We start from the raw sequence: 14521 nt of genomic DNA on the forward strand, positions 1-14521 counted from the left end.
GCCCTCACTGTGCACTCTCTGCTTCTGAGCTCACATGGGGCCGTGGCTGAGCTGGACTCCTGAAAGCAGCCTTTGAAAAAATATACCCCATCTGCACAGCACAGACTCCATCCAGCACACATCCAGGAACAACCTCAAAGTTAATCATCATCTTTATGTAAAATAAATAAAACAAAGAATCACATGGCTCCTTATTTTCATTCCAAAGGTGGTTTCAGCTTCTGGCTATTGGAGATTACACTGCATGTATACACTAAAACTGCATATATATATATATATATATATATATACCCTCTCACTCAAGACTGTGATGCAACTGGTAGAAATCAGTGTTGGGAGATGATGGTGCCTCCTACCATCCCTCTTGGGAGGGAAAAGAAGTGAAGGAAGGTGGATCAGCTGGCATTGGGAGATATGAATTACACTTCCTACACCAGCTCTGAGGAACGTGGCCCTGAGTAGGTGTTGAAAATTAATCTTCCCCTATTGAAATGTGAGACAACAGCATGGTTGCCTTAAGGTGAAATTGTTGAGAGCTTATGAAAAATACCACCAGAAGGTTTCCTTCTCAATTAAGCCAGAATTATTTAACATCCTAAAAACATTCACCCCCTTCTGCATTGCCAGGTGAACAACAAAACTTTACCTTGAGAAGGGAAGAGAAGTTGCACTGGCTTCCCCCACACTCTTATCCCACTATGGAAGACTTTATGCTATGGATTTAGCAATGAAAATGCCAGAGAACACAGGTGAGATGAATGAGCTCACAAAAACAGCATAACCCCTGAATTCTTTCCTAGGATGCAATTTATGTAAGACATCAGCAAAATGGATGCCATGCAAAGAGATCTTCCTAAGAAAGGTACACCCCAATGAACTCCAGCTCATGGGACATTAAAAGGAACAGTGACGTTGAATATTACTGTGAAGACAGATGGAAAAGTCAAGTATCAAGAGGAGATATTATGCCGAATGCACAGTTTTTGTCCAAAGTCACAGCAGAATTGACTACCAGCTGAGATCTATTCACCTATTTAGGAGAAGAGTGCTGGCACAGCTGCCAAGCACAAGCAGTCAGAAGCCCAGAAGACACTGCTCTACCATCAGCACAATGCCTCAGTGTCCAAGCAATGAATTCATTTATTAGTAACTCAGAATAACAGCATCACTTGCCTACTCACCATCTGAAAGGGCATAAGGAGCAGACAGACAGGCAAGCAGGAGCAGACATGCAGACTCTAGGTGTCTCTGTTCACTATCTGCCCTTTATGTAAGGTCTCTACCTTTCACAGAATAAAAGTTGAAGCCATAAAGTATTTAGGAAGATAAACTTGACAATGAAAACTCCACTGGTAATGACTCAAGTAGCTGAGATACTATAAGGCATTTTCCAAATGAGAGCCCTGCACAGTATATTGAGCTTATCCAAGCAAGGAAATTAATTTATTTCAGAAAAAATAAACCTGGAGTCTAATTCTTAAAGCTAATTCCTACTGTTACCCCATCATTAGAGACCTAGAAAAATAAGTTATGTTTCACTCCTATCAGAACTCACCACAAGAGCATTAAGGGCTTATATGTACACTGGGGTCAAGCTTGCCAGGAGGACAGTCATCCAATTCACACACTCAAATGTGGATTTTTACAGCTAAAATTACCTAAGTCCTCTAAAAGACCCCTCTGAACACCTTAATAACGTACAACAAATACTCAGAGAATGAGGCCAGTCTCTCTTCAGCTGTCACCCCTCAGCTGCTCCTTGGTGCTCTGGCAGCTACTCCTATGTCACAGGCTGAGTCAGTCGGTAAGGACTCGTTAGGAGAGAGGGAAGGCAATAGTAATGTGAGAAATGAGGCAGCAAATCCCCGAAGAAACTCATGTTCCCTTCACACCACCTGCCACACATTCACATGAAGCTTTTTTTCTGATTGGTAGAGCCTTTGCAAATGTCTTCTTTAATAGAGAAAGTAATTGCTCCCAACTGGAGGTGAGCATACAGCAATGCATTTCGAACAAACCTCCCAAATTTCACAACCCCCAAATATCCACATTTTGTTTCCTTTCCTTCTTCCTTTACTTCTAGCCTGCATTCTGCTCAACACCCATGACTGCTACCAAGTAAATTATTCAATGTACACGCCGTGTCCCCAGAACAGCACCATGCCACAGAGCCAGTTGAGATCCAGCCAAAAGGTAGAGCAGCCCAAAACACCCCAGATTTGCCACTCTCCTTGTTGTGATGCTGAACCAGAGCAAGTCAAGGCTCCTCCCTTTTAGTCCTGGCAAGAGCTACTACCAGGTTGCGAGTGATCAGCTTCAGCCACGATAATCTTGTCTGAGCTCTGTGCTCACCCAGTGGCAGATGGGGTGCCCTAAACTTGGGGGCCAAAAAACTGATGTCTGCCACAAGCCAGGGAACTCCAAAGGCAAAATCCTACTTCCTTCATGTTAATCAAGACTGTGCAGAGCTCATACACCTTCCATATCTCAATTCCTGCAATACTGGAGCAGCTTGCAGTCTGGCCATGGCTTGCTAGATAAAACTCCCACGCAAGGTGAAATGTTATCTCCGCTTCACAGGTTGGAAAGCGACAAATATTTAGTGACTTGGGTCGTGACTGTACAAATCAAAGCAAAGCACTAAACTTTTTTACACCTCCAGGCCAAGGCTTTTGCTTTTACCACTGGATCATCCTTTTTTATGACCATACCCTGCTCAAAGAGCACAAACTGCTTCAAAGAGACAATAATCCCATACGAACTGTGTGCTCCAGTATCAGAAGACTGACAAAAAAGAGACAACGGTATCAGTCATTACTGTCTTCACCTCTTCCATCAGGTATCCTATAAAGTTTTACTGCACAAGATAATTATCAGGATTCTTCACATTCACAGTTCCATTTATATTAAGTACCACTAAAAACCCATATTGATTTTTATTTTTAGATCCTTGAGAAACGAGTGGCATTGTTATTAAAGGAAAAATCCATGTCAGGTTCTTAATTTTCCTGGTTTGGTGCCTTTCCAAGAACAACTATTTTATTGTGTGATTAAATCTCCCTGAAAATAATTTCTGTGATTAGTTTAATGAGACAGGCTACTGCACTGGCAGGTCACTTATGCTGAACTGTTTACACTGCCTAAGATTTTTGATGATATTCAAATATATGTAGTATCAAGCAACATCTTGTTGTAGACTTCCATGTTTTTAAATAATGAAGAACCCAGTCTGAGTGTCCCAGACCTCCTCTCTCTGAAATCAACAGTCAGGACTTGCTCATCTCAGTGGAAGCAGATTCTGAAGCCAAGAATCCACTAATTTCTAACTGGTTTACGTGAAGAATGTATCTGCTCCAGAAGCCTGCCAGGAATGTTCAGCTGAGAAGCACATGCATACAGTGCACAGAAAGTTGGCACAATTTATGCGTGTACAGGGAAGCATTTTATTATACATCCCATTAAAAATACACTAAGGCAACATTAGAATTAGGAGCCTATGGGACACAGAGAGTCAGGAAACACTATTCTGAAATTGAAGCACATCGTTTCTCTTCAACAATCTGTCCAGACTCCTAAACAGCAACATTCATCATCTGAGTGCCCTTACACAACAATTCAATTTTCAGTGATGTGGGCACTGCAACAGCCCACCCTCACATCTGCATTGCTCCACCAAAATCTCACCAGAGGCAGGCACTGCCTGTGACCCACAGAACAGTCCAGAAAGTTTGACTTGTTCTAAGCTTTCTCTAATTATTCTGAAACAAGAACATGTTCACAGGGTCTGGTGGCCCACAGCAGGCACCCTGACACATAAATGTCTCCTTGTGTAGCTCCCTATGGGCTAGTACATGCACCTGCATCACGGGCATATGGCATCTGACCAGATTCCAGATGCACAACCTGCCTTACACATGACAAACTTCCAGTAATCCAGACCTGCAGAGGTGCACTAAAACCAGCTTCCCAGCTACCCACTGTCTGCCTTAATCCCAGAGGCTCTACATCTGAAGGCAAAGTACCCAGTGAAAACCACTGAAAATAACCAACATTTTATTTTGAAAATCACAAATGTCATATATGACAGGAACAAATGAAAATTAAAGGATGTTTCCATCTACACTCAGTGCTGCTGGATGCTTGGATAACCCACAGGCCTTTAACCTCTACTGGAACAACTGCATTGGTTGACATTTTAAAAAAAATCTTTCATTGAATCATGAATTAGCATAGAAAAACTTTATTTATTTATAAATAATATAATTTCTTTATTTATCACAGGCTGTCAATGTTAGGCTGCTGCTGACCTATGCCAGAAAGGCCATTTTTTTCAGGCTGCAGAGTAGATTATTCTTCAGCCTTTTCAACTTGTGGCCTTTCTGTTGATGCTGCCAACAGACATCCCAATTAGAGCTCACAGCCACATAGCTCACTTTCACAAGGAACCAGTGGGGTCTGAAAGGGAGACTTATTTATTTGTGGTCATAAAACATGGTTTGAAAAAATAGATTTGATTTTGTGCACACATTTTGAGTTCGCTTTGCTTCATATTTAAAGCGAGCAATAGATTCTACATCTCAATCTCACCACATGCAGCAGTAAGAAACAAAACAAGGCCACTGAAACCAGTGATGGTGAGCTGGCAGGAGAGAGCCAAGTTCACTACTCGGTTAGAAGCTGAGGCCTTCTTCTAGTACTGGGCTAATTGGTTGGGATTCTTAATAATGAGTTCACAAAGTCGCTTAAAACCTTGGGTATAAATGCACTGAAGGGAGGAGGGAAGGAGTGAAGAGTGAGAAAAGCTGTTTTTCAAAGCCAAATTGATAAAACCACTCCCTGTGCAATTAAAAACCTGAACAGCTGAATAGCTGACTTTGGAAAGCAGCAACTGCATAATTTATTGGGCTGGGTTATAAAGGTAGAGTAAATAGCCGAGGACAGGAAAGGAATTTCATGGACATTTCAACAACACACAAAAACTGTGGTGCACTTTATCATTTCAGAGTTTATTTTTGCACTCCCTTCCACTGGGAGGAAGCAGGCAAAGGTCTATTAGGCTGCATTATCCCTGCTTTCCCTCTTTATCAATGGAGAAAAAATCACAATGGCTCCAATATCCTACTAAGGATATTGACTTTTTTTCTACTTTTAAGTCCTGCAATCAGCTTATATAGTCTCTGAAGGAGCCCTATGAAGAGGACTGGGAAGAACACAGGTTTAACCTGAATTTAAGCTCACATACAAGGAAGAAATGTTTCAGGAAAACATTTTAATACTTTAATCCTTTAAAAAGCAAATGCACACTCACACTAACAGTACAGCCAAAGCATTTTTTTCTCTGGTATCAGTACTGGACCACAAAGTTTGCTCTGGCTGATGGGGCATGAGAGAGAGCAAAGCAGCCCCAAGCAAACATCAGGGGTGACTGACTACAACCACCAGCCAGCATCAGAGACTCCTCAGATCCGTGCCTGCTGAAGGTACAGGGGGAGGCTACAGCTCACAGTGGCACCAGGTCATTATTCTGCATGAGGCTGCAAGAACAGGTATCCTTTATAACATTAACTTGTGTTAACAAAACATAATGAAAAATAACACCTGTGAATGAACAGCAGACACTTCCAGAAAACATTTCTGAGTTGACTTGAATTTCAATCCTGGAGTTTAAACACCTTTCAGTGGCATTTGAATTGACTTATCAGTGACTTGGCTGGGTTTATTTTGTGACTGAGATGTGATTTGGAGAAAAATGCTGAGGAAAATGTAGAAAGGATAAATGTGTAGGGGGTTTATTCCTTCAACAAAACACAGTCAGAAAGACTGCAATCCTCACTAATTTGGCAAATATTTTGGACAGAATTATTTTTAAAATTGCATTGGACTCAGCAAACAGTTTGATGAGGAAACTGAAAACACAAACAGGGCTTTTTTTTCATGATCAAGGGACTCAGGAGCATTTTAAATCTCAGCGAGTCCCCATGACACTAAAGCATTTAACAACACTTGACTGGCAGCATAACCCATATTTAGAGACATTCAGAACCCAGCTGTCATCTTGGGCATTGTCATGGTTTAAGCCTGGCACAATACCAGTGCCCCCATGAGAACACCTACTTCCCTGGCACCTACTGTGAGATATGATCAGAGACAGAGCAAAGCAGGCTCCAACTTAAGGTTAAAAAGGAAAAAAAAGCATTTATTAACCTACAACTACAAAGGAAGACACACAAAACACAATAGAACATAAGATGAAAACCTTCCAAAATTCTTCCTCCTCCCCCCACCAAATTTCCAATTTCATTGCCACCCTTCAGACAATCGATTCTCAGTCTCTTGAGGAGAGAGAAGTCCCTCTTGCGCCACACGCCTTCCATGTCCAGTGCTCTCACCACTGCACATGGATCAGAGCTGCTTCTGGGGTTTTTCATTTTAAGGATACTTTGACCAGTTCCAAAGGGAGCACAGTCCTTCTCTTTTTGGGACACCTGTCCCCCCCAAATTTCACCCCCTGGGGCCGAGGGGTCTCTTGAACAGAGATCGTCTTCTTCTCTTCTTCGAGACGGAGGGCACCACCACACCCTCCTCACCCGTCGTCTCTGTTCACTCCTCCACATCACTGCACTCTCTTGGCTCTGAGCCATCGCCTCCCCCTAGAACGCAGTCTCTGTGGCACAGAAACACCCGTGGTTCTGCTGTGGCTACACAAGAAAAGTCCAGCCCAAAGCCACTTCATCATCTCCTCCCACCTAGAATTTTCCTCAACATCTTCTCAATCTCAACATCTTCTAAATCTCATCAACTTCAGGAGGACTCAGCTTTTGCAAGGTTCTCATCTTCCTCAAAGGGGTTAAAAGTCCCGAGCTCTCTCTCTCTGCCGGTTTACTTCGTCAACTCCCACGCCTGTCTGCCCTGCTGGGCACCCCCCCCTTCTCCTTCACGCCGGGCCATTATCACAGGCACCACAGGCACCGGCTCTGTCTCTCTCTCCCTCGCAGGGGGGGGGTGGGGGAATGGAGGACGGCTGCCCGAAGCCCTTGCAATGTTCTCCTCCACCCTTGGGCCCAGGCCTGTCCTACCTCTCTCTCTGGCCACATGGCTCCCCTCCCCCCCTGCCCAGCCAAAGGAGCTGGGCAGGGGGGTCTACTCACTCTCCAGCGGGACTCCAAGAGGAAGTTCCCCTGGGAGATCACAGCTTTTAACCCCTGTGTTCTCAGAGGCGTATCCTGCCCTCAGTGGACAAACCAGGTGCCAATATTAAATCTGAACACTGATTGGATTGCCCACACCATCACAAAAAACTTCATTTCCTTTCAAACCACGACATTCCACCCTTCGCCTCTGAGAACACATTTTCTAAAATTATCATCCAAATTACAATAGACAAACTCTACTTAAACAATAAAACCTCTATTAATCTATCATCTTAACCAAAATACATTACATGCTTTGCTCTTATTCTTCTTGATCACATCTCACAGTTCACCTTATCACTCATCCAAAAATCGATTTCCCGGTCAGGGAACCAAAAATGTCATGGTTTAAGCCTGGCACAATACCAGTGCCCCCATGAGAACACCTACTTCCCTGGCACCTACTGTGAGATATGATCAGAGACAGAGCAAAGCAGGCTCCAACTTAAGGTTAAAAAGAAAAAAAAAGCATTTATTAACCTACAACTACAAAGGAAGACACACAAAACACAATAGAACATAAGATGAAAACCTTCCAAAATTCTTCCTCCTCCCCCCACCAAATTTCCAATTTCATTGCCACCCTTCAGACAATCGATTCTCAGTCTCTTGAGGAGAGAGAAGTCCCTCTTGCGCCACACGCCTTCCATGTCCAGTGCTCTCACCACTGCACATGGATCAGAGCTGCTTCTGGGGTTTTTCATTTTAAGGATACTTTGACCAGTTCCAAAGGGAGCACAGTCCTTCTCTTTTTGGGACACCTGTCCCCCCCAAATTTCACCCCCTGGGGCCGAGGGGTCTCTTGAACAGAGATCGTCTTCTTCTCTTCTTCGAGACGGAGGGCACCACCACACCCTCCTCACCCGTCGTCTCTGTTCACTCCTCCACATCACTGCACTCTCTTGGCTCTGAGCCATCGCCTCCCCCTAGAACGCAGTCTCTGTGGCACAGAAACACCCGTGGTTCTGCTGTGGCTACACAAGAAAAGTCCAGCCCAAAGCCACTTCATCATCTCCTCCCACCTAGAATTTTCCTCAACATCTTCTCAATCTCAACATCTTCTAAATCTCATCAACTTCAGGAGGACTCAGCTTTTGCAAGGTTCTCATCTTCCTCAAAGGGGTTAAAAGTCCCGAGCTCTCTCTCTCTGCCGGTTTACTTCGTCAACTCCCACGCCTGTCTGCCCTGCTGGGCACCCCCCCCTTCTCCTTCACGCCGGGCCATTATCACAGGCACCACAGGCACCGGCTCTGTCTCTCTCTCCCTCGCAGGGGGGGGTGGGGGAATGGAGGACGGCTGCCCGAAGCCCTTGCAATGTTCTCCTCCACCCTTGGGCCCAGGCCTGTCCTACCTCTCTCTCTGGCCACATGGCTCCCCTCCCCCCCTGCCCAGCCAAAGGAGCTGGGCAGGGGGGTCTACTCACTCTCCAGCGGGACTCCAAGAGGAAGTTCCCCTGGGAGATCACAGCTTTTAACCCCTGTGTTCTCAGAGGCGTATCCTGCCCTCAGTGGACAAACCAGGTGCCAATATTAAATCTGAACACTGATTGGATTGCCCACACCATCACAAAAAACTTCATTTCCTTTCAAACCACGACAGGCATCTAAATAAATCGATCAGCTGTAGGCACAGATACCAAGGAGCACATACAGACATGGGATCATTATTCTCATTGCTAGCAGAAGCTTATCATAAGCAGCAATGGTGCTTTTAGTTATGTTATAGTACAGAAATAACTGGTTGGTGCAATAAATCCTTTGTTATAGATTTAGAAGTAGGCCCACTAACATAACTATCTCAAGTTACCAAATATGATCAACCCGAGTGAAAATGCCAAATCCTTTGGGAGAGAGAGCCCTTTCTTTGTTCTTTTGTATAGGGCACAAGAACCCAGTTTTTGGGTACAACAACACATTGAAAAAACACTTCACATGTCTTCAAGACTGCAGTCTGGATATATCCAGGACAACACTACGCTCACCACTAGAAATTATGAAATTCCAGCAAAATACTAAAGTAAGGAGCACAACACTGCACACCCTTCACAGATGGCTGGGGAGGAGAGTGCCTTCAGAGCCTGACTGGCTGGGTCACTGTTTACCTATGCTAAATATTCAGATTTATTGAACATCCTCTTAAGGGCTTTACAAAGGAGTTTGAGAAGGTTAGAAATCCTTCTCTGTGTCCCCAGTGACCTGTGAAACGAAAGCAGGATGAACTCATCCTGCCCAGCCACACTCACCCACGTTGCTCAGGGCCGGCAGTAATGACCTGCAGCAGCACATCTTCTGTTTAATGGCTGTGATAAATTACTGCACAAAAGGGATGGTGTCTCTGATCCCAGGAGGTGCAAGTTGCAAGCTGCAGACCCTCCTGATGTGTTTAAAACACACTAGCTGCTCTCCTTGAACTTAGTTATGCTAGGCAGCACTTAAAATGCTGCCATGTCCTTGGGCTAGTGAGTGCAACTGATTGTAAATAATTACAGTGTGGTCCTCAGGGATGATCATTATTAGCCACAGGCATGGAGACCCAATGGCCACATCCATCACAGTGCCTAATGGTGCAGTTCACAGGTATTTACCTGGGATGTGTTTGGTTCAGCTGTATATTCAGCACTCGGGGCAGGGGATAAAATATTGCCAATTCCCCACACATCTTTCCATACTACACTCTATTAATGCACTGGTCATTGGAATAGGCAATTAAAGCATCACTGAAATAATTCTCTTCTAGTAAAACAGCTCCTCATGTATGTGTGATGGTTTGGGCTGGGATAGAGTTCAGTTTCTTCACAGTAGCTGGTATTGAGCCATGAGTTGGATTTGTGCTGGGAACAGCGTGGATAACTCAGGGATATTTTAGCTATTGATGAGCAGTGCTTACAGAATCCAGACCTCTTCTGCTCCTCACCCCATCCCACCACAAGGAGGCTGGGCATGCATAAGAAGATGTCAAGGGACACAGCCAAGACAGCTGACCCCAAATGACCACAGGGACATCCCAGACCATATGGTGTCATGCTCAGCATATAGAACCGGGGAAAGAGGGAGAGGGGGGGATATTTGGAGTGATGGAGTTTGTCTTCCCAAGTTCAGCATTATGTGTAATAAAGCTCTGCTTTCCTTGGAATGGTCAAGCATCTGCCAGTCAATGCAAAGTGGTAAACAAATTCCTTGTTTTGGTTTGCCTGTACATGGTTTTTGCTTTTCTTATTAAATTACCTTACAAACCCATGACTTTTCTTGGCTTTACCTTTCAAACTCTCCCCCATCCCACCATGATGGAGCAGCTGTGTGGGGCTGAGCTGTGGCTGAGGCTAAACCACAACAGTGAGCCAGAAAAACTGCAAGTCACGTGTATGCTGCATGGTGACACAGGAGTTAAAGTACTTGCTAATTCCAGGCCAGTGCTGAAATCCCCTTGATTACTCTTAGTTACACAGAAGTATATCCTGTGTTATGAGCTTATTTTATAGATGTTTCAACTTTTTTTTTTATTAATACATTTTTAGAAAAAAAACTTCCTCAGCCTGAGCTACCAAGGTTAAAATAATTAAGATGCTCACTGGTTTCACCACTTCTTACTGGAATAATTTATCTCCTAATATTCATAAGGTGACACCATTAGCACATTTAAGAAGCGCTAAGAGAAGAGCTTTTAATCATGGAGATAACTGTTTATGATAGTTGTCTGTCATTAATTAGTTTGCAAGCCTCATACTCCCTGCTGAGGATGCTCAGAGAGGATTCTTACCAACACAGACTTTTTACACATGTACGAGCTAGATTCTGCACGTACTGCCATTACCACCTGAATGTAAATAAAATGCCCCAAATATTCGAGTTGCATTCAAAATGGAGTTGTTCTGGCAAGGCACACTCCTCATCCCAATTCTGAGCAGCTGGAAAATGTTATCAGAAGATTGTGACAGCCCAATTAAAGCATTTGATTTACTTTCAAAACAGCATTTGCCAAAGCACTGCTGGTACAGAATGCCCCTTAGTACAAAACATACCTGTCTGGAAGCACCCTTGCTCTCAAAATAGGTAATGCTAAAACTGTGTTACCTGTGTTCTTGAAAATACTAAAAAAATAATAAAACTGAACAGAATCCTACTGAGATTTAAAACTAACTTGAACTTACTATAAAATTTGATTGCAGTCATATGTTTTCATTTATTTTTAATCTGGCTTCCTAAAGGAATAAGTTTTTCAGGACCAACTGTTGATTTCTTCCCCCTCTTCCTCCTCTTGAATACACGACCAGACTCCTTTGCCCATTTACAAACTCAAAAACAGGCAAAACTTTGAAGTACTACTAAGTGTGAACACGTTGAGAGAGAGTAGACATTTCTCCCATGTCACTGTGCAGGGAGAGGGACAGGAGGCAATTTTAGGAGTTCCATTTGTGCTTGGCAAGCTGCTCAGCAAGCACACAGCTGCCGAGGAGCAGCAGCCCCTGCTGTCACTGGCACACCGGGGTGCAGGGAAATCTGGGGAAGGAAGGATTTGGGTAGCGAAGGGTAACTCCTGAGCAAAGCAGGCCTCAGCAGTTCTGCTCCTTGTGTTTGGGGTTTCAGAGCAGGCACTCACCTCCGGTCCCACTTTCATTAGTACAAATAATCCAGGGAACACAGCGACAGAACAGCAGTCAGTCCCCTGCTTCAGTGGACCAAATTCTTAGACATTTCATCAGGCAGAGGAAATTCATTATGGTATGTTTTTCAAATGAGTCTTATGAGCAGACCTTCAAAAAAGGTATTTTGGAGCTAACTCCTACTGGCTTAAAGGGCAGCAGGATTTCAGCCTCTGTGCCAAGACCCTCAGCTGTCAGCACACAGTCTGCCTCCAGAGTCCTAACCTTTAAATCCATGCACTTGAAAAGGAACATCTCACCCAATACTGCTGCCAGCACAGAAGCAAGAGAAGACAGAAGCTGTGTGTCAAACAGTGTAGCAGATTCAAGCCTGAATTGTCCATCACAAACATAAACAATTAGAAGAACCAGATATGCAGCTGAAACAAGTTACATCCACAGTGAACTAAGAGGTTAATGTACTCTTCCACCCAACAGCATCCAGGAGGACAATGTGGCTGGAACAGCTTCCTGAACGCAACCCACTTTATTTTATTTCTCAAGCTAAAATGTCAAGTCATGAAAAAGATCAGTTCAATGCATTTTCAACAGAACAATAAGCAGTATCAGCACCAACTCTGCATTAGTTTTCGAAGTCCTGGGGTCTTTCTAAACTTAGGCCTAGTTTTGGTATAGTTCAGCACAGTATATAATGACAATCACCCCTTACATTGCCAGAGAAACTGTGGCAGAGGAGTGAAAATGCTCAAAATAACATAGCAGCAGCCATGGGGAAGAACTCAGGACTCAGGGTTCTCAAGTTGAGTTAGTTGTCGTTCAATGAATCAGAGTTCTGCTTTGAAAGCAAACAATACTGAAGAGAAGTTGAAAATGGGAAATCATGCTGTAAAGTGATGAGCACCCAGACTATTTAAGCATCATTACACATTCCTCAGTTATGTTTTGACTCAGCCTACAAAGTGTCCCTCTTCCAGAAGCACATCTCCATCCTAAACGTGAAGTCAGCAACTTCTCAAACATTGCATACCTTGTGTATTTAACAATCATCACAAACAAGAAAAGCCTGGACTTTTGAGTTCACAGTTCTGTGAAACTTCCACAGAAAAACATCACTAATTTCATTAGCAAGCATTTGGCTCAGAGTACAGAAGAGAAAACAAACTCACATGGTGCATGGAACATCACTAGCACAGATGAATGATCTTTTATAAACTTGTCGAAGTCCTCATCAGTCAGGTGATAAACTACATTTTCTTCATCTGCCCAGGGAGTCTCTGGAGCCTGTGGCTGAGGTGCCTGTGGACTACAAGACAAACAGACACAGCTTAAAGGCAGCTCTCTGGTGCTAAGCAGTCATCTTGGCAAGTCAAACTGTAAGGAACCACTTTGTGCAATGTTCACACATGTCTGACACACCAACCCTACTGAACAGCTTCCATAATTGTACCCATCCAGAACTCACAGGCACTGAAACACAGATAAAACTGGAGGAGGAACAAAAAAATCTGCAAGAAGCTCCTGGGGACAGATCAGCAATGGAAGGGGATGGAATGAGGAGATAACCAGACTGCTTGGTTATTACATTATAGAAATCAAATGCATTTTCTATTACTCTTTTACCCTCCTCAGCAGGATGCTCCCTTTCTCACAGCACTCCCACTTTGTAGTTCACAGGAGTCATTGCAAATGAAAGAAAAAAGCAGTGAGCAGAAACAGCCAATTTAACCCATCACCTTGGATACTGACAGCGTGATTAGGGCTGGCAGAGAAAGGAGGAGCAGTGTTGGGACCATGAGCCAGCTACACACACCATCTCCCCAGGAATACATGGTTTTACCCTGAACAGATCTTGGGAGCCAGGGAAGCATCCTTATGTCCTCACTCTGCAGTGGGCTTGTAGGCCTAACTCAGCAAAGATACTCAGCTGCATGCTTCACCTAAAAGGCAAATGATGTGTTCTACCAACTTCACTATGATTGCACCTGAGTTCAGCTGTCTTTGATGGGTCACAGCCTGCTCAAAGACACAGTGGCAAGTCTGGAAACTGAACCTAAGCTCCTCTGCAGCTCATCATCCCAGTAAACAATTAGTTTTGGCTTTTATTAATGTACATTAAAAAGAGAATTTGGCAGCTGTGATCTAAACTATTATTACTATAATAAGTAATTGACATTTTACTTATTAAAGCAGTGTTCACAGAAAAGACACCCAAACATACAAACATTGGGAGCCAGACTTTGAAGCTGTTTTTGTCAGTTGCAGTAATGAGTTCCAAACTCCCCCAAATTCCCCAAATTCTCTGGCAAAGTACACGTCTGGATGTGACCCTATCTCTGCTGAAAGCAGATTTACTATTTTTGATTAAAACGTATTATTGTGTTAGCTGCCTGGAACAAGGAATGGCAAACAGATGATATCTCATTTATCCTGCCTTACTCATTTCTAGGCTGAAAGCCTAGTTTGATAAAAAAAAGCAGTAGAGATGCACAGATTCAGATAGCAAATTCTGTTGATGTAAGCAATAGGTGTGATCCAAGAACATTAAGCAATCCATGCAGAACTGTGATGCACATCTCTGCCTCCTGCTGCTTCTGTGATAAACAAATCAAGAAGCAAACATCAAAGTGAAAGGTGGGAGCTGCACCTGGCCAAGCAGCCCAGAGAGCAATAATCTCCAGGTATCCTGGCAGGGTGAAGGCTTTCCAGCAAACACCATGACACTTAACGGATT

At 43.8% G+C, this 14521-nt stretch overlaps 1 protein-coding gene across 1 annotated transcript in view; it reads right to left on the reverse strand.

The window, feature by feature from the left end:
• Window positions 1–14521, reverse strand: part of PDIA5 (protein disulfide isomerase family A member 5) — a 100364-nt gene that overhangs the window by 38308 nt on the left and 47535 nt on the right. Inside the window, exon 11 of the mRNA XM_030241784.2 lies at window positions 12957–13093. Within this exon, the coding sequence (XP_030097644.1) occupies window positions 12957–13093 (137 nt within the window). The remainder of the gene's footprint in view (window positions 1–12956; window positions 13094–14521) is intronic.

This window comes from Serinus canaria, chromosome 7, assembly GCF_022539315.1.
Source record: "Serinus canaria isolate serCan28SL12 chromosome 7, serCan2020, whole genome shotgun sequence".
Classification (NCBI taxonomy): Eukaryota; Metazoa; Chordata; class Aves; order Passeriformes; family Fringillidae; genus Serinus; species Serinus canaria.